The sequence below is a fragment of the Octodon degus genome, unplaced genomic scaffold (assembly GCF_000260255.1).
Source record: "Octodon degus isolate 3935 unplaced genomic scaffold, OctDeg1.0 scaffold00023, whole genome shotgun sequence".
NCBI lineage: Eukaryota > Metazoa > Chordata > Mammalia > Rodentia > Octodontidae > Octodon > Octodon degus.
In genome coordinates, this window is record NW_004524599.1 from 7,669,601 (window position 1) to 7,689,337 (window position 19,737).

Consider the following 19,737-nt stretch of genomic DNA (forward strand, 5'->3'; position numbering starts at 1 on the left):
TTCAAGAAGTACTCTTGCATTCAACATATAATTTAATCCTTATAGTTCCTCTGAATTAAGTTAGGCCAGCAACCATCATCCCCATTTTCTAGATTAAAAAAAAAAAAAAATTCACTCAGTAATTTAGTGCTATTTAAGAGAACGAACAATTTAAGATAGAGCAACAAATTTTAACAATGTATCATATTTCTCAGATTTTCAAGGTGAAAGTATGGTCCCAACACAAAATACTACTTAAGAAATGACAATATGATTTTCTGACCTGCTATAAACTGCATGTCTGTGTTCCCGCTAAATCCGAAAATTGAAGCAATGATTCATGTGAGAGTTTTGGAGGTGGAATCCTTGGGTGGTGATTAGGTCCTAGGGTGGAGCACATGTGGATGAGATTAATACATACATAAAAAGCTCCTTCACCTTCTGCCTTCTGCCACCTTAGGATGCAATGAGAAAGCCACTTATGAACCAGGAGACAACCCACACCAGACACTAAATCTGCCCATATCTTCATTTTAGGCTCCCTATCCCTCCAGAGCCATGAGAAATAACTTTCTGTTGTCTGTCAGCCACCCAGTCTATGGTATTCTGTTACACCACAGAAGCCCAAGCCAACTAAATCAACTCAAGATCATTTTAGTCAAAAGGCTGGGTGCAGTTAACTGCAAATTCTTATCTTCATAAACAATGGAACCATTACAGTGGAATTACATAAACCCACTTTCATGACAGTATCAGAGTGGCGTAATGAATGGCTCAATATAAGCCTCACTTTTGTGTAAAATGTTTTTTCTACTGTCAGTCTTACCTCTTCATTTCCATCACACTCACAGCTCCTATAATACTCGCTCCTCTACTGCACAATCCCTTCTCAAGGGCATACTGGAGTTACCATTACTGACTCAAGACAGTTTTGAATTGTAATGCTACTATATTCAAAACATTTTTATCCAATATATTTTAGGTGCTTTTAAAGTTGCCTATTTATCTTTTTTTTTTTTTTTTTTTTTTTTTTTTTTTAAAGACAGTCTCACTATGTAGTCCAAGCTGACCTCAAACTCATGGTGATTCTCTTGCTTCAGCCTGCAGAGTGCTGGGATTATAGGTACATGGCACTGCACCATGCTAAGGTTGATTAAAACCATTTTTCCTCTTTCTGTTTTTTCTTCCCACTGGTGATTGCAATGCTCTGACTGATCCAAATTATCACCCAATTACAGGTGGCAACCCAATTTTTTATCCACACCTTCCACTTCTCTTGAATCCCAGGAAAAATATCTACAGATTTACATCTAGCTGGTATGAAGACATTTCAAAAAGAATATGTGTTTGTGTGTGTATGTGTATTTTCTCTATGGCTTAAAAGAGTACCAGCATGAATACTCAGTTCCACACAATCAACCTCCCTCCTCCCTGTCCACATCTCCCCCACAAAAACTACCCATGCATTTAAAGATTTAATGACTTTCCCAGTTGGCCTATTTCAGAGACCAATGTTAGTCCTGTAGGTTCCTCCTTTATAAAATAATAAAGTACAGCAAGAACGGCTGCAGCCTTTTCAAAAAGACAGCAAACAGGGCCAGCGAGATAGCACAGCAGACTAAGCACCTGCTTAGGCAAGTACAAGGACCAGTCTTCTATCCCCAGCATATATGCCACACTGGCCCCACCCCCAGGCGTGCTAAGCCAGCCACTGAGACCAGGTGTGGTGGCACACACCTGTAATCCCAGCACTGAGTAGGTTGAAAACAGGAGGACTGGGGCCAGAGAGATAGCTCAGCAGAATAAGCACTTCCCTGGCAAGCGCAAGGGCCTGAGTTCAATCCCCAGTTCTGCCAAAAAAAAAAGAAAGAAAAAGAAAACAGGAGGATCACTATGAGTCCAATCTGCATAGTGAGACCTTACCAAATATGTTAAAAAAAAAAAAAGCAAATGATCCTATCATCTTGCTTGTACAAGAAATGTACAGAAAATCACACTGACTATTAACAAACTGTATGTTATTTATACTTCGGTAAAGCTAACTAAAATCACAGACTAGGATAAGTTATTTGTCAAACAGTTATTCAGGCCAGATTAAATGAAGGGGCCCAACCAAGCCAACCTGTTAAGTGAAAATCTGACGCTAGATTAGTAAATATTTATGGGCAGGTAATTTATTTTTTGTTTTGGTTTGGGTTTTTTTTTTTTTTTTTTTGCGGAACCAGGGACTGAACTCAGGCCCCTTGTGCTTGCCAGGGAAGTGCTTATTCTACTGAGCCATCTCCCCAGCCCTTGGACAGATAGTTTAGGATTAAGGGGAAATTAGTAATTCTTATGTTAATTGTGCCATCTGTGGTCCTTCCTGTTAAAATAATTGGGAAGCCATCAGGGGTGGATGGTTCCAACACCTGGAGTTCTTATACAAACAAACTGAAACCCAACTTAGCATAAACAGTAAAACTAACTGTATGCTTAACTGGTCAGAAATCACCAACTAGCTCCTCACTAGAGATATTCCATACTAACCAAGATGTTCATTTTGCTTCTATGAATCTTTTCCCCTTAAACCTCATTGATTTGATGCTGCCCAATTTATGAATCATTGGAGGCTCAAATAAATTGTTTAAAATGTCAGTATACCTAAGGTTATCTTTTAATAGGCCTTTGCACATTGTTATCAAAACCAATGAATTAGATGACCTGAAAAATTTGTTTACACTTTTCTGAGAGCAACACATTTTATATTCTTCTATGCTTAGCTTTGAAATGGATATTATTCTAAGTAAAATCACAGCCAGGCATGGTGGCATATTCCTATAATCCCAGAACTCTTGGAGGCTGATTGTGAATTTGAATCCAACCTGGGTAACTCAGTGACTCAATGAGACCCAGATTCAACATAAAAATAAGAGCCAGGGATATAGCCCAGTGCAAAAATCCTAGAGTTCAATCCACACTGTGTGTGGGGGGGGAGGGGAGTATTTAACACCACATTAAACTAAGTCTAGCTTCAATTTCCAAATCCGAATTTAGTCTTTCAAAATCCATTTTTTAAAAATCAATGAACTCTATTTACCTGCACTAAAAACAGAAATAGTTACTCTTCAGTAATCCTCAGTATTACTTATAAACCCTCTTCTTTACTAAAATCAGAGCTTGAAAATATTGTTCAAGTCATACAGCCAGCAGATAGCGCTCGCTTTACAAGCCACTCATACAGTCACGCGTATACCTAAGTCAAATTATCTTACTCTTTGACTTTACTAACTTCTAGGAGTGGATACTACACTACACTTGCAAATTATCATCTACCCAGGAGTGGGCCAGCTTAACTTAAGGGGCACAACCAAGCCAACCTCTGGAGGGAAAATCTGACCCTAGCTTAAGAAGTACTCCTCTCTTCATATAGACTCACATGCTCTGATCTTCTAGGGAACTCTTGTTGATTATGTTCTAATTCTCTTCAAAAATTTCAAATCACACATGCTGTTTAACAGTAACAAAACAGACAAAAAACAACATCACTGTGTGTGGGAGGCTGCTTCACAACAGCTTCAAAGGCCAAAGCACCTAAGCATATAAGAGAGCATGACCCCACTGTCTAGCTCAGGGACACAGCAGGGTACACTTACATAAGTATGACTTAGCATACACAACCACCTGATGGTTATGACAGTATATGAGAATGTAAACTTTGATATCAGTTGATATACAGGAGCCGGACAATAAAAACTCTTGCAGCTTGCTGTGGTTGCTGCTATCTGCTCATAGTGCCTCCTCCCTGGGACCTCACCCATGAAAATACCCCGTCAGCTCCCCTGATGCTGACAAGTGATGTAGTCAGCAGGACAGGGTCCACAGGATGAGGTGAGTGCCCTCACCTTGGTGTCTGTGAAAAGGGCACCTGAGACAAGGTGCTTGATGCCTATTTAGAATATCAGTATCCATCAGTATCACTGCTGTTCATCCCACAGATGTGGATATAGTCCTTCCTCTTTTTCTTGAAGCCTGCCTTCAGTGAACATGCCTCCAGCCACAATTGTCTTCTGTGCTGAGGGCCCAGCCCTGTCTAACTGCCTGTAATAGTTATAACTAATTTAGCTGACTATTAAACTAATTAGTTTATAATTAGTAAACTATATGAAAACAAAACTGAAGCAAAGAGGCTATGTATGTATATATATGCAAAGAAGGTGGTATATTACAGATATGAAGGAAGCCTCAAAATTAACTGAGATGACTAAGTTGCTACACACTTGTAACATCTGGGAAGGAATGTCTACCACCACACCGTGCCATGCCGCTCTTCCACTAGAACACGAAGCTCCCAGCAATCCTAAATCCTGCTCAGGAAAAGAACTAAAGAAGCACTGTTTACAATAAAAGAAGACAATTTATTTAAAGGTAGGAGGAAAAGGAAGCAAAAGATGGCAGAGAGCTACTCTGGATGATTAAGAGGACCTAAAATTAGTTCTCTTCAGACCCTTGTTCCATGTGTGCTCATGGAATCTGACCGGCTCCCTGGCCTGTCTTTCAACCTGACCTTGGATTTTTTTCTGGCCAAGACTTTCCTCTGTCCTTTGGTGGACAGTAAAGATTCTTGGTGGGGCCCTTATGCACAGGTAGTTAGGATTGAGGGGAAATTTGTAATTCTTATGTCAAATGAGTTGCATTTCATATAAAACCTCATCTTTCATTCCTTTTCTGGCAAGTCTTTCCTGGATTCTTTCCTCTGCATGATGATGCCTACAATGGAACCAGCACCCTAAAGGCACCAGGATAAATCCTCCTAGACCAACATCACATGATCTCCTAACGCTGCCATCCCCTTTCTGGGCTCACCATGGCCACTAGTTGGCAGCTCCTGCCGAAGTACTCGTATTTCTTGTTCAAGTGGTTCTATAGCTCAGTCTCTAGCTCTGCTGTCCTCCCTGGAGGTCAGCAGGTGGGGCTGAATCTTCCTACCCTCTAATCACGTATCTGGTCTTTCGAGTGGCCAGGCCCCATCGTGAAACTATCTAGAAGCCCCACCCTGAGGAAGTGCATGGACATAATGTCAGGTGTGATCAACATGCTTTAATAACAGAAGAGATTCCTAACACCCAAGGTACTCCCAAGGTTCTGTGCTAACAGCTAGGGATAGAGGCCAAATATGTTTTATTACACCACAGAGAAGAATGGCAAGGAAAAGTCTGTTTCTATCGACATCAAAGGAGAGTGACAAGAGAGAATGTATATACACACACAAGTTAATAAATTTTATGTCAAGCTATATCCTCACTACATCAGCTCTTTTCAGACTCTTGTAATATTACTGTTGAAAGGAATGACCAAGTCTGGATGCACAACCAGTCTTGTGGTTTAATGACAGAACTAAGTTTTCCTTACTTCACTTCCTAGAACCAGCTTACAATAGCCGCTGGAATACTGGTAAGATGAATGGGTATATGACACTATGATATGTGCTCCAATGAATGAGGAAGGTAAATAATCCTGAAAGTTTTATGCATAAACAGAAAACAAGAAGAACAAGATTTAGGTGGAGATTAAGTTCTGTGAGATAACCACAAATAGGTGCAGAGACCCAAGTGTTACTAGTTACCTGTTGCATAAGTGTCTTACAACCAGTGTACTGGCAGACACCATGCTTAATTTTCTCACTCTGTGACTACCACCTGCAGCAAATGCACAAAACAGTTCAAATAGTTTATTTTACTGAATAAACAGTAAGTATCCATCTTGAGGCAATCTGGGTTTGTACCACTGAAGACTTATATGTAGCAAGAGCTTCATAATTTATATTAAGGAATGTTTTTCATGCCTAAAACAGATGAAAAGCTACTAAGTAATGTGTCATGGAATATTTTAGGATCTAGGGCTAGAGAAGTGGACAAACTAGATAGAGTCCCTGAATTCTTAGGGCTTATACTTTAATTGTATTGCTAAATGAAAGGGACTACTGTTTACGACTAATCTGCACGGAACAGGCTAAAAATCAAAATGGAGACATAAGGGCTAACATCTATTTCACCAAGTGGAAACTAGACTGTTTATCTAGTTTATACCTTTTAAAGAATTCTGGATTAGACAGATAACAGACAAATGTCCCAAACAGGCCAGTTTCAACTGGCACTGAGTGTGAGGTTCTTTCTACTTAATACTTAGACAGAAAGGGTAACATGAAGTAGCCTGATATTAGCCCATCATTGTTTCTATGGTTCTGTCTCCTTGTCCTCTACCTTACAAGGAAACTTTGAAAGGACCAATCAGCTGTTTGTTCAAGATAGAAGAAATTAGAGAAAGGAGAAAAGAAATCAAAAACTTAAAATTGTATTTCAAAGAAATTGCAGCCTCAGAACACAAGCCCAGTTTGTTTACTTCTTTCCTTCTCCTGAAAAAGCACACCTGGCCAACGCCCTCTCTGCCACAGAGGGGTCTTCCCATTCCCCTTTACTTGCAAAAGGTCCTCTTTTTCCCATGAATGGATCACACTTCCAGCATCCCCCTAGGAACAGCTCACTGTGGGGCATTCTCTCCTCTCTCCCACCCAGTGAAGACAAAGACTATACATTATTGGCCCGCCACGTTTCCACTTCCCTAAGCACATAAATGATCCCCGGCTCCCAACTGCATTGTGCCTCATTTCTTTTCAGCACCCGCTCTCCACTCTTGATTGTGTCTCTACCTCTAATAAATCCTTCTCATTCCTTTTACTATTAAGTCTTAGAAATTTTTCTTCCTTGACAAGAATCAGTGACCTTGAATACTTATTTCAAACAAGTAAATTAAATTCCTTATTTCAGCCTTGGGGACTCTCAAACCCAGCTTGATGACACTTATTTTTGCCTTCTTCGTCTACAGGACCTATGTCTTCTTGTAGGCCAATCAGAACATTTATTCTATTTTATGGGTTAAATTGTTGTTCGATGCTAGAATCAAAAGGAAGGCTAATACAATAAAGATCGAGTCTTTCTGAGGGAGATATGATTGTGGATACAGCGGAGCTCTTCCGACTGAGATAGGAGATGGCAAAAGCTGGCTGGGGAAGTGGGCAAGTGGGCATGCCCTGTTAATTACAATATCCAGACACCAGCGCAGAACAGTTCCCAAAGCTCCATGCAAGGACTTCTGGTGAGAACCCAAGCAGGTATTTAATAGGATGGCCCAGACTTGGCATCAGCCAGAGGCATTGGATCCCAGCACCACCTCTCAGTACTGTACGTAAAAGTTCTCACAGCACAAAAGGTGATACGGCTGCCATGAAGGCTTGGTTATTCTAACTTCCCATGGCAGTCCACGGTGCATTTCTGAGGCACAGCATGTACTTTTATCTTTGCTCTCTCCTTCCGTTTCTATTTATTGGGTGTAAGCATGCTCTGCAGAGCCAGTTTCTCTCCCATTCTTCATTTTTGCTGTCTTGAATAAACTTTATTATTGTTTTTTCCTTGTTTCCTTCCATTCTTTGTTCAAGGTGAGAAGCTGGAATCCAACTCCAGAAAAGGAGGTGAATCACCCCTGAACCAGTAATGTTTAGTTGGCCCACCACTTTTTAGAAGCTACCTCATACCATGACCTCCGCTCAAGGTTTGTGACTATTATTTAACTCTTAGAAAGGAACAAGTCAGTCAGGAAGCCATGCCGCAGCCATGACTTTTAAAGATACTGAGGAGCCAGGCATGGTGGCACACACATGTAATCCTAGCACTCAGGAAGCTGAGGCAGGAGGATTGTTGCGAGTTTTGAGAAAGGGGCTACAAAATGAGGAAGATGAAGGAGGATATACAGAGGGTACAAGGTAGGCCTGTCACAGAAAGTGAGTAGGACAAATGGAGATGTGGGGCCCGTACTACATTACAGAAATCCTTGTTGGCCACCGTAAGAAATCTGGATTTTATTTCAATGGAAATGGGGAACCACTGGAGGATAAGTTTTCAGCAAGGGGAAGGAACGTTTTAAAATAATTCTGAGGATAGGTGCAATTACTCTAGCAGAGAAAAGAAAAAAACCCTGGATGGCAGAAGGGTTACCAGTTAGGGCCAAAATACAATAAAGGTCAGAAAAAGAAGGAAAAACAAAGATAGATTGAGGTTCCAAAAAAAAAAAAAAAGCTTAAGGGCCAGGGAGATAGCTCAGTAGAATAACTGCTTGCCTGGCAAGTGCAAGGGCCTGAGTTCAGTCCCCCATTCCAAAAAAAACCAAAAACACACACACAAAAAACAAAGATAGACTGGTTGAAATTCTACTTATGTTAACAGGCAAATTTATAATATCCAATAGTATAAAAAATATAGTTTATTTAGTTGGCTTACAAATAACACAGTTGAGCCTGAGATCTGGGTAACCTGCCACACGGATAGAATTAAAGTAAGAATGAGCAGTGACTAGGACTTTGGATCAAAAACTAACTTCCTCAGGTGATGCAGAAACAAGCCCCTCCCCTACTAAAAGGAGTTTCAGCCCCTCCCTACAAAACTCCTGCGTTTCAAGGAATTTAAAATGCAAAATAAGCATTTTCTCTCTAAAATCTTAATTTCCTTTAAACGCAACTGGATTAGTAACTGGATTAGAGAGCCTGAGTTCCAACTGGTCATTTTAAAATTCACAGAGTCACCTGTAATAGATGGCCGTTAAACAATCTCCACGCTGTGCTTATCCATAAAAAGTTCTCAAATGAGAGTCCATGTGGAAATGCCACTGTTTGGATCTTCCTCTTGAAGAAACTAGGAGCATTTTTTTCTTCTCCTTATTTCTAGTGACAACTCTCCCAACTTCTTTTTGGTCTCTGACTTCATTCTGCTTTGCAAGACCAGGAGCTTGTGTTTATACAGATTTCACTATTTCATCAGAAAACAAGAGAGTGCTTTTCTGCAGAAACAGAATCCCCACAGAATAAGCCTCCAGATACAAAGAACAAGGAATACACCTTTAAAAAAAGGTAAGGTCATTGCCTAATCACCTTTCCATAAGCCCTGAACAGACGGAGAATTCATCACTATCTCTTACTACTCATCCTTAATTATAGATCACTTGACATCTACAGCAACCCTCCAATCAAGAAAAAGAATCTAAAGCAATCAAGCAGAATGAAAATGTGAGAAATAAAGACAATGTAAACAGAAAAATTTTTTAAAAATATACAAATTGTATTAGAGAAATACTGTGTACATGCTGCAAGGTTTCTTTTTCTTTAAAATTTATGTATTTGGTACAAGTCTTACCACAAAGGTTGGACCTGTAGTGATCCTCCTGTTTTCAGCTTTCTAGCATCAACACACCTGGGTTTGGTGGTCCACTCAGCATGTATATGGGCGCAGGGCTGCAGCACAGAGGACTGAGCCCCAGTCCCTGAACTCTTGCCTAAGCAGGACTAAGCAGTCTGCTGAGCTATCTCACTGACCCAAGAAGGTATTATAGAAGAGGAATAATCAAAGAACAAGAAAGCTCAGGAGCCTGGCATTGTGGCTCATACCTCTAATCCCAGCACTCAGGAGGCTGAGGTAGGAGGATTACTTCAAGTTCAAGACCAGCCTGGGCTACAAAGTTAGCTCAAGGCCAGCCTGAACTGGAAGACAATAAATAAATAAATAAATAAATAAGCAAGCAAGCAAACAAGCTCAAATTAAAACTAAATGGCTAAAGTAAAAATTCAACATAAAAAAGAAGATAAAAATTAAAACATCTCCTAGAAATAAGAAGGCTGTGAGTAAAATAAAAAATAGGGGATAAAATTAAAGATCAGACAAAGATCCAACATTTAGCTAACAGAATTTTCAAGGACTCCATACATAACACACATAAAATACTATCAAATCTAATAGAACATATTCCTAGAAATGAAGAAATATATCTTAGTTGAAAGGGTCCAGAAAAATTGGAAGAAATACATACAAGGTATATCATTAAGATATTTCAGAATACTAATGATGAAAGACCACCCAAAAAATAACCAGAAAGAAAAATAAAATCACCTATACAGGCAAAAAGAAATCAATAGATTTTTCAAAATCAGACTGGGAGCTAGAAGTCAACAGAATAATAGTTTTTAAGTTCTGGATGAAATGACTTGCAACCTCAAATCTATTCAAATTATTGATAAAAGACATTTTAGAGCCCTCATTGGCTCAAAAAACCATTTTCCAGGTATTCTTTCTTAGAGAGCTACTAGAAAACGTACTCCTACAAAACAAAGAGTGTTAACTGAGAAAGACGATAACCTGAGACCTAGAAAAAGGCTTGGAACTGGGAAAGCAGAAAACATACAGCTTTGTGTGAGCGAGGGTAAGGAGGGCTCTGGGCTGGGTGGGCAAGGAGAAAAGCAACTCCTTTGAAAATAGGGGAAAACAGTCATGAGTGCAGACAGTTAGGTTATGAAAGTAGGGGACAGGTAACAATGGGCACACACAAAAATGTAATACAAGGTAAATTCAGAGAACAATTACCAGGCTGGGGAGAGAGCTCAGCGGCATAAGCGCCTGCCTGGCAAGTGCAAGGTCCTGAGTTCCATCCCTGTACCAAAAAATAAATCAATTAATTAAACAAAATTGCAAAATCCAGAGATAGCAATGCATGTTATTTAAAAATAAAGATATCAATAATTTAGAGGAAGATGAAACTGAAAGTTGAAAGGGGCTTTTTTTTTATAAACACTACTATCTTCTCAAACTTACTTCTTCTGTCATAACTTTTGATAAAACACTTTCTTATTGAAACAGCCTGGCTAGTCTGTGAAAAGTGGACATAAAGAGACAATGGGAACTTGAGAGATAGCTTGGCAGTCTAAGTGCCTGCCTGGCAAGGCAGACTAGTTGGAATGAAGACTAGTTAGGAAACTAAGGCAAGCTGACAATGGTGCTGGTGGTGGTGGTAGTGAGACAGTGGCTGACAGCAGGGTGGTGGTTATGAAGATCTACTCTTTAAGGTGACAAAACATAAGATCTGTACAAGGTGGGTGGGGTGTGGGGAAGAAACAGGTGCTAGAAATTAAGGGTTCTGTTTTACATATATTAAATTAAGACACATACTAGAGCTCCAAATTGAGTTAACAACAAAAGTTTGATATGTGAGCCTGGGACTCAACAGAGACCTGAAAGGCTGGAGATAAAAATTGTAAGGTGGCCAGACATGGTGGTACACGCTTGTAACTCCAGCACTGAGAGGCTGAGGCAGGTGGACCATTGCAAGTTCAAGGCCAGGAGAGTACATAGTAAGTTCAAGGTCAGCCTGAACTATGTTACCAAGACTCTGTCTCCAAAAACAACAAAAATTTTAAAAAGCAATTAGCAACAGTTGGTATTTAAAACCTCTAGGACTGGATAAATGTGATAGAGACAGTTGGGTGTGGTAGCACACCAAGGCAGACAATCGACAAGAGTCTGAGGCCAGCCTGGGCTGCACAGTGTGTTCAAAGCTGGCCTAAACTACACAGCAAGACCCTGTCAAAAAAGAGACAAAGGGACAGTAAGAAGAGAGACAATGAGAGAGAAAGAGAGACGTAGAGACGCAGAGACTGACAGCCAAAGATAGAGACAGAGACAGAGAGACAGAGAGAATAGGTAAAAGAGAAAATAGAAATATATTTATAAACATATTTGTAGTAAATGTGGTTCAGGGTTAAAGCACTTGGCTAGCATACACCAGGCTCTAGGTTTGACCCCTAGCACGGCTACCAAAAAAAAAAAGAACACTAAAACAGTAACTATAATACATGTATATTTATACATCACAGAAGCATAATAGAAAATGCATATTTTGACATACAGACAAGTACTAGTTTATAAACTTTCTACTTCAGAGACGATGGGTAGATATACAAACAAGTTGATACATGTAATTTATACATTTATGAAAGTAACAGGAATAATGTATTTCCTATTATAAATCATGGTCAATAAGGTTAAATTCTAGAGGAGAAGCAGAAAAGAAAACATGAAAGTGCTGCAGAGTATAAAAGTCAAAATAAATACTTCTCAGAGACAGTGTTCAACTCTATGAGAATGACAACATTCAAGTAGGACTGAAGCAATTCCCAGTAGACCATTTGTCACCGACCTTGACAAGGGCAGCTTCAGCAAATTGCTGAGGAAGGAAACATTTCAGAATGAATGACAGGTGACAGAGCAGCAACAACCAATAAAGACAGAAGGAAAATCTCCCTCAATTCAGAATTCAGTAGGGGCCTGTCAGAGTTCTAAACTAAGACGATTCCTCCCGGCAGACCCCATCATATAGTCAGTTACAGGGCTCACTCAATATTCAGTGTGTTGAACTGGATGAAATCAGAAAACAGAAGACCCAGGCCCAAGAGCATAGTTCTTAATCTGAACCTGTACATTTGGGTTTAAGGAAGGAGAGTCTATATAGTCGGACATAAGGAAGGAAAAGTACACTTGTGTTTTCTTCTAACTTTTTACAGCATTCATCAGATTCTCAAAAGGCTTGTGAGCACCAGAAAGGGAAGAAAAACTGTTTCATGGACATCCACCTAAGTTAGCCTATACTTGGTCAGTGCTGAAGACACTGTTGTTTGATACACATTGAACTATAAATCTTCCCCTCGCAAATTCACATGCTGAAGTCCTAATTCCCAGTATGGCTGCATTTTGAGATAAGGCCTTTAAAGATATAATTAATGCTATATGAGGTCCTAACAGTAAGGGCCCTAATAGTCACGGAACATGTAAGATGTGCATATGCACAAATACACATTTTCTCCAATGTGCACAGCTTTAATACTGCACATTGAGTAACGCAAAGGAGATCAGAACACAACTAGAGGAGAAAGACCACATAAAGATAGAGAGGCTGGCTATCACCAATCCAAGGAGAGAGCCCTCAGAAGAAAATCAACCCTGATCACACACTGATCTCAAGAGTTCAAGCCTTCAGGAATGTGAGAAAATGAATTTCTGTTGATTAAGTGACCCAGTTGATGGTATTTTGCCATGGTAGCTAATAGAGCACCCTAATTTCTTATTTCTGTTACACTCCCCTCCTCTCCTCAAGGCCAGGTCCCATCCCAGTCAAAAGAAGAGGCTACCTCACTCCACCAGGTCTCTCAACAAGAAAATTTATTTAGACTACTTCATGAAACTATTGGTTCTTGACCATTCCAATCAAAACAAGGTGTTATACTCCATCCACTTCTCTTATTTTGTGTTCCCCAAAACTAAAGACGTTTTTAGAAAAATAAGCAGAAATAGTCAAGTAACTATCGAGGGATGAGAAAGAGGTCGAATTCTGATGTCTCAAAGGAAGTCTGGCAACTGTTGTACCAAAGGTGTGATACAGGTTGTATGTTATATCCCCATATCTAGGCAGCCTGTAGATTCCAATTAGAAAAGGTAAGATATGTTTCACCATGTACAAATAAACCACAAGGATCCAGTTTTCCTTATTTCAAGAATCTTAAACACTCACAATCAGACCAAAATGTTGACATCACCAGCAGGAAATTGAGAAAGGTTATTCAATTATTTTATCTCATAAGCTCAGCTGTGTGTCACTGGAGAATGAAAACCTAAAAACCATTTAGAGTTCACAGTATACCTCAGTGGAGGAGAGTACATACTTAGCAAGTATGAGAGGTCTGGGTTCCATCCACCACCAAATTTTAAAAGCTGAATAACGTTAAGTTTGTGCCTACGTACAAGCACACACATACTTTCTCCCGGGACATTGTGTAATGAAGAAGCTCTCTGAGAGATTTATCTTGAATTCTGACCAATTGCTGCACTAATCTGAACCCCAAATTGTCTTGTAAACATAAATTTACAACCAAAATACTTTTGAAATGTTCACAACTGAGAACTTTGCCTAGACCTGTGGTTATCGGTTACTGTTTATGAGAAAAAAAGATTTAAAATTTTGCTAATAGCTTTGAAGGAGTTTAACTTGCTCTTATTCCAAGAAGTAAAATGCCCACGGCAAATGAAAATAGCACCAATGTTGCAGAACAGAGAATTAGGCTACCTGACCCTGGAATTTTAATATAGCTGGTATTTTTAAGTTCTGCCTGTTCTCAATATCTCTGCTTGGAATTTAGTTGAAGTCTAAACTCGAAGTAAATAAACAACTTCATATGTTCTGCAAATCGAAGTGTGTCCCAATCTTGATTAATTAAATAAAGACAGTGAAGCCTCCTACTACCTTTATATATTTTGACACACTCAAAAGGCAAAAGGTGTAACCAATCACTTCCCCTCCGAACATAGGCCACCGTTAAAATCCGGGCAGTGGCAAGGATGGGAACCAAGGGCAGATGATGCTTAAGATATGGCCAGCCCTGAATCCTGTCCTCCGGGGTGTTGGCGCGAGGGCGCATCTCCTGGGAACCCTCTCGTGGGAGGGAGGGACACAACCCGAGGTTTTCCGACGCAGGTCCGTCCGCGCCGGGGGCTGCCGACGCGGAAGGTTTCCGCACGAGACCGCACCGGCGAGCCCGCGAGCCCCGCCGACGCGCGGAGCTGCTCCGCGGGGGCGCCCCCACTCACCGCACACCATCAGCAACAGCACGATCAGCAGCGTGGCCACGAACACCAGCAGAGTCAGCCCCACGTTGTGCCACATCTTGAGCCGGGGGGCGGCCTCAGGGCGCGGGCAGCGTGCGGGCTTCAGCGGTGGGCGGCGCGGCTCCGGGGCGGCATGGGCTGCGGGTGCCCCTGGGCAGCGCCTCCCGAGGGGGAGCACAGAGGCGGGAACTGCGGCGCGGCCGGTCCCTGACCCTCCTTCTGTCGGGGACGGACGGAACGGGGCAAGCCTACGCCCTCATCGCTCCGGGGAGCCGGGGCCGCGGCGCCCGAAGACCCCGGCGGTGGCCGGATGCGCTTCCATGGCGGACGCTGTGCGTCTGAGGAGACGGTGAGCACCGGAGACGCCCGGCAGCCACGAGGCCCTGGATACGGCCCGCGGGAGAATCCTTCGGTCCCAAGGGACGCCAGATGTCAACGTCTCCTAGCGGCGGTCACAGCTGCCTCTCAGACTCAAGCCCCCCTCCGGTGTGGCAGCTCATCACCAAGCGCCCCCTCCGCTCGCCTCCGCCACAACGTGGGGGTGGCTGGGAAGTGAAGTACAGAGCACGACGGAGGCCGTAGGGCGTAGCTACGCTGGAACTACAACTCCCAGAATGCATCCTGGCTCAGGGCTTCGCGTCTCCCTCCCTCCCTTCACCCCCGGGTGGCTTTCTGCGCCCACGTCTCTTTCGGTGGACTGCGGGCCGCAGTTCTCCAGGCGCGCAGCTTAACCTGCTCGCTCCTGCACTGTGCCAAGGCTCCGGGGAGATTTCAACCCTCGCTTGGCTCACAGAGTCATTTAAGTACACCGAGGAAGAAAAAGGGAAGCGGCTGGCTGCCGGTGAACCCAGCCCTATTGCCTGTAGCGAGGTTTGACTACTAAGGACTGTGGAGGAGGTGCGTCCTTGTCCAAGATAAGGTTCAGGGCCAGGAATCTCTGTTTTCGCCTGCAACGGATGTTGTGCTCTGTGTTTCGTAAGTAATGTATTTCAGAAATGACAACTGCTGTGCCCTTAATTCGCCTACCTGAACTGGGAGTTTGATTGAGCTGCGTCCTTGACACCAAGCTACTTAGGACCCACAACTTTAGATTTCGCCTCACTCGGCTGAACAAACATCTGTGCAACAAGACGCTTTGGTAGCTCAAGTACTAGACCTCCATCTGGAATTAAAGTTCCCCGGCTCTGCTGGATCACTTTCATTCATGAAAACGGTGCCCCCAGAAAAGGATACGTATGTCCCTTTTTTTAGGAGGAATGAGAGCCTTGACATTTTCCTGTGACTGTTGCTGCCTGCAGTAGTTCTCCGCCCTTCTGTAATGACTCTTCCGTTTTGCGGCTCCAAAAACAGAAAATCTAAGCAGCAGTTCCCGATTTCATAAATGTTAGCTGTTTCCCGCTGCCTTAGTGCGTGAGCTAGACTCCGTATGAAATAGCATTGTAAACAAACACTATACATGAAAATGAGTGATAATTACTTTCTTTGCAAAAGATTTAATAATGTTCTTGTGAAGAAAGAATGAGCCCAATGTAATTAAAATCTAGGGAAATATAGTCTATGCTTTTTTGCATGAATGATTTAATTATGTTGTATAAATAAAACAGTTTTTAAAAATATGGTTGAGACAGAAAAACAAAGAAATTATTCTAAGACTTCCTACAATATGCCTTCTCCTTCATTTGCATACCTGTATTGAATATCTGTAGGTGCCAGGCCCTGTTCTAGGTGCTGGACTTACAGCAATGAACAAGGTAAACAAAGGTGCCTATGCTGCACATGCTTATATTATGGTTGGAAGAATACAGACAGTGGGCATGAATAGAGAAATTGCAGGAACTGCAAAATCATGGGATGAAAATAAGGCTAGATGGTGAAGATGGAAGTGTTACTTTAATTTGGGAAGGCTGGAGAAAATGTACCTGAGGAAGTAGCATTTGATCTAAATTCTGAATGACTACAAAGACCCAGCCTTGGGAAGCCCTCAAGGAAGAGCTTATGAGGTCATGGGAGCAGCTTGCACAACCGTGGCGCTTCCCTGAGCCTTGGCAGTGTTTCTCGGCTCTCCATGCACGTTGGGAATCACCTGGGGAGATTTCAGATTACAGCTAGCCGGATCTCACCCCATACTGAAGACTCTGAACCTCTGGAGGCAGAACCAAAGCACTTTAAAAGCCCCTATTCTAATGTGTACTTTCAAACTATGATTCTCAAAAAATGATCTCGAGGTCAGCAGGGTCACCTGGGGACTTGTTAGAACTGCCAGGAACACCTATTAAGTTCAAAAATCCATGATAATCTAAGTAAAAGACAGTGGCTTCTGTTAAGGCAGTCACCACTGGAGTTGGTGAAAAGTGGAATACAGAGAATACATTTTGGAAGGAAAATCATCAGGATTAGCTCATGAATTAGATGTGGGGGGCAGTGAAGGAAAAGAATCAGAACTATCCTCAGATATGGTGTAAAGGGAACCCTTACATTAGCAGGACTGTAAATCAATACAGACATTGTAAATCTGGAAGTTCCTAAAAAAAAAAACTTAGAAACAGCTAGCTTGTGAGTCAGTAATGCCATAACTGTATCTATCCAAAGAAAGGAAACCGTTGAGCCATCTGTGTTCCTATGTTTATTGTAGCACTATTCACAGTGATCGATCTAGAGAATTAATCTAAGTGTCTATGAACAGATTAATGGATAAATGGGGTGTATATACACAAGAAGGTACTATTCAGCCAGGAAAAAAGGATGAAATCTTGTCATTGCAGCAACATGGATGAACCTAGAGGATGTTATGTTAAATAAAGCAGAAACAAAGACACGTATGATGTCATTTAAACTCATATCACCTCATCTTAAAGTATTAATCTCATAGAAATAGAAAGGAAAATGGTGGTTACTTTTCAAACCACAGGAAGGAAATAAGGGAACAGGTGGGAAGATAATTGGTCAAAGGTTATATAATTGCAGTTAGATAAGAGTAAGTTTCGGTGATATGCTGCTTGTATAGTGACTACTATGACAATATATTGTAATAAACATTTTGCAAATGGGAAGAGGACCAAGAAATGGAAGGAACAGGGAAAAAGTGGGGAGCAGGGGCTCTCTTAATACTACCACATTGGGTATTGGGCTCCAAGGTGTGAATGTTTTTGAGGATACCAACACTCACAACAGAACAGGGGTTATTCCTTTCATGACAAGTTTGCTTATGTGCATGTGTATGCCTGGTTTCCATACCTGAGTGTTAAGGCAGAACTCTTACTCTTCCCCTGTTATTTCTTTGAGGGAAGAAGCTCAACTGGTATACTGTGTCTGGTCTTTTTGTGAACATTTATTCCCTCTGTCTCCAGTCAAAGGAAGAGGGATTTACCTAACTGGTATGTTTAAGAGAAGTAAATTTGGCTTCTCCATGTCTTCTTGAATAAGAGCTACCTTATTCATAAAGGCCACTTGCAAGGGATGCTCAACCTAGTTGTCTTAACCTCGCATTTAATTAACAGGCCTGGCTGGCTCACATTTGTAAGTTATCTAACATAGCATTTATTATCAATAAAGGTGATATCTGGGCCTCCAAACACCATTTTTTTTTTTTGAGAGAGAGAGAGAGAGAGAGAGAGAGAGAGAGAGAGAGAGAGAGAGGAGTCTCACTATGTAGCTGAGACTGGCCTTGAACTTTCAATCCTCCTACTTCAGCCTCCCAAGTGCCGTGATTACAGTTGCACCTCCTTTTTTACAACTTACATATCTGGTGACGTCATTGATTATTCCCTTCCCATAATCCAACACTGCTTTTAGTTAAAGGAAGGGGGCATGAATTCAGCACTTGTGTACTGCCATGTGGTGGATCTTTGTTGGATTTTGATACAAATGTTTGGCACACCCTGGCCCACCTGTTTCACCACCCTCTCCTGCCTGATTATGTCTCTCCTCTCTTGCATGTTTGTGTCTTTGCAGGGCCTTCTTATAAGGACAGCAGAGCCTGGATTGAGGGCTTACTCCAATCCAGTGTGATCTCATCTTAATGTGACTAAATACATAAAATTATGTGTTTTTTGGGGGGTTTTGTTTGTTTGTTTTTGCGGTCCTGGGGATTGAACTCAGGACCTAGCGCTTGCCAGGCAAGCACTTATTCTACTGAGCTATCTCCCAGCCCTAAAATTATGTGTTAATCAAAAATAAAATTAAAGGCTGGGGCTATTCTTCAATGATAGAACATTTGCTTAGTATTAACAAGAGCCCTGGGTTTGATCCCAGCAGCATAAGAACTAATAAAATAAACACAATTTTTAAAATGCTGCTCTGGCAGCAAGATGGAGGAAACATTGAGAGTGAATATAGAAAGGCTGGAGATTATTTAAGATATATTAGCATAATCCAGAACAGTGGCCTCTAATTGTGCTTTAATGAGCTTCTAGTAATGTAGACTACATGAAGCAAGCCAAACTTCTGGCTGGATACAATTTTTAAAAATGAGAACTAAAAAAGAAAAAAACAACGTTCTACAAATATCAAACACCCAATAAAATAATAGGACTGAGACACCAACAGCAACCCCACAGGAATGAGGGACACTAAAAATAAACCTGCAGCTTGGATCAGCTTTGTCTGGGCTGATGACCCAGAAAAGTTCAAACTCTAAAATTGGATGAAGGAAATCCTGGATTAGTACAGCCCTCAGGACTGGCAGAGGCAAATGAAAATCCTCATTGTCCCAGGCCACAAATTATTTCTACAAATAACTTCAAACATGATTTCCAGCACATACTCAAACACGTTTTTGATTGTATGGTATTCTTAATTTAAAACAAATTTTTCAACATATGCATGTATGCGTTTATTTAGAAATCCTCACACTTATTAGTTTGCATTACGGGATGCACAGAAATAGGAATGAAAAAATGTGTCTTTTTTTAAGTTTTCATTTTTAATTGTAGAGAGAAATGTTTAATTTTAGAGTTAATATTTAATATCATTGTACTAGGGTTCTGGAGCCGCACAGGGCAAGGGATCACAGCGTGAGTCATAAGAGACAACAGAAATGCTGTATTGGATCTATTCTGAAGCCAAAAAGCCCAAATTCAAGGTGTGGACAGGGCCACGATTTCTGTGAGGACTCTAGGGAGAGATCTTGTCTTTAAATATTTTTCCCAGAGAAAATCCAGAAAACTTGTGTGTCACAAAAGGGCTTGTTAAGGCGGTGGTGAAGGAAAGCAAGAGACAGGAAAAGGAATATTGTGGGACTGTCCTGCTTCAA

At 41.4% G+C, this 19,737-nt stretch overlaps 1 protein-coding gene across 1 annotated transcript in view; it reads right to left on the reverse strand.

Moving 5' to 3' along the window:
* Positions 1-15,486, reverse strand: part of Smim13 (small integral membrane protein 13) — a 29,006-nt gene extending 13,520 nt beyond the window's left edge. The window contains exon 1 of the mRNA XM_004628361.2: positions 14,469-15,486. Coding sequence (XP_004628418.1) covers positions 14,469-14,544 — 76 coding nt within the window. The 5' untranslated portion in view covers positions 14,545-15,486. The remainder of the gene's footprint in view (positions 1-14,468) is intronic.
* Positions 15,487-19,737: the final 4,251 nt, after the last annotated feature.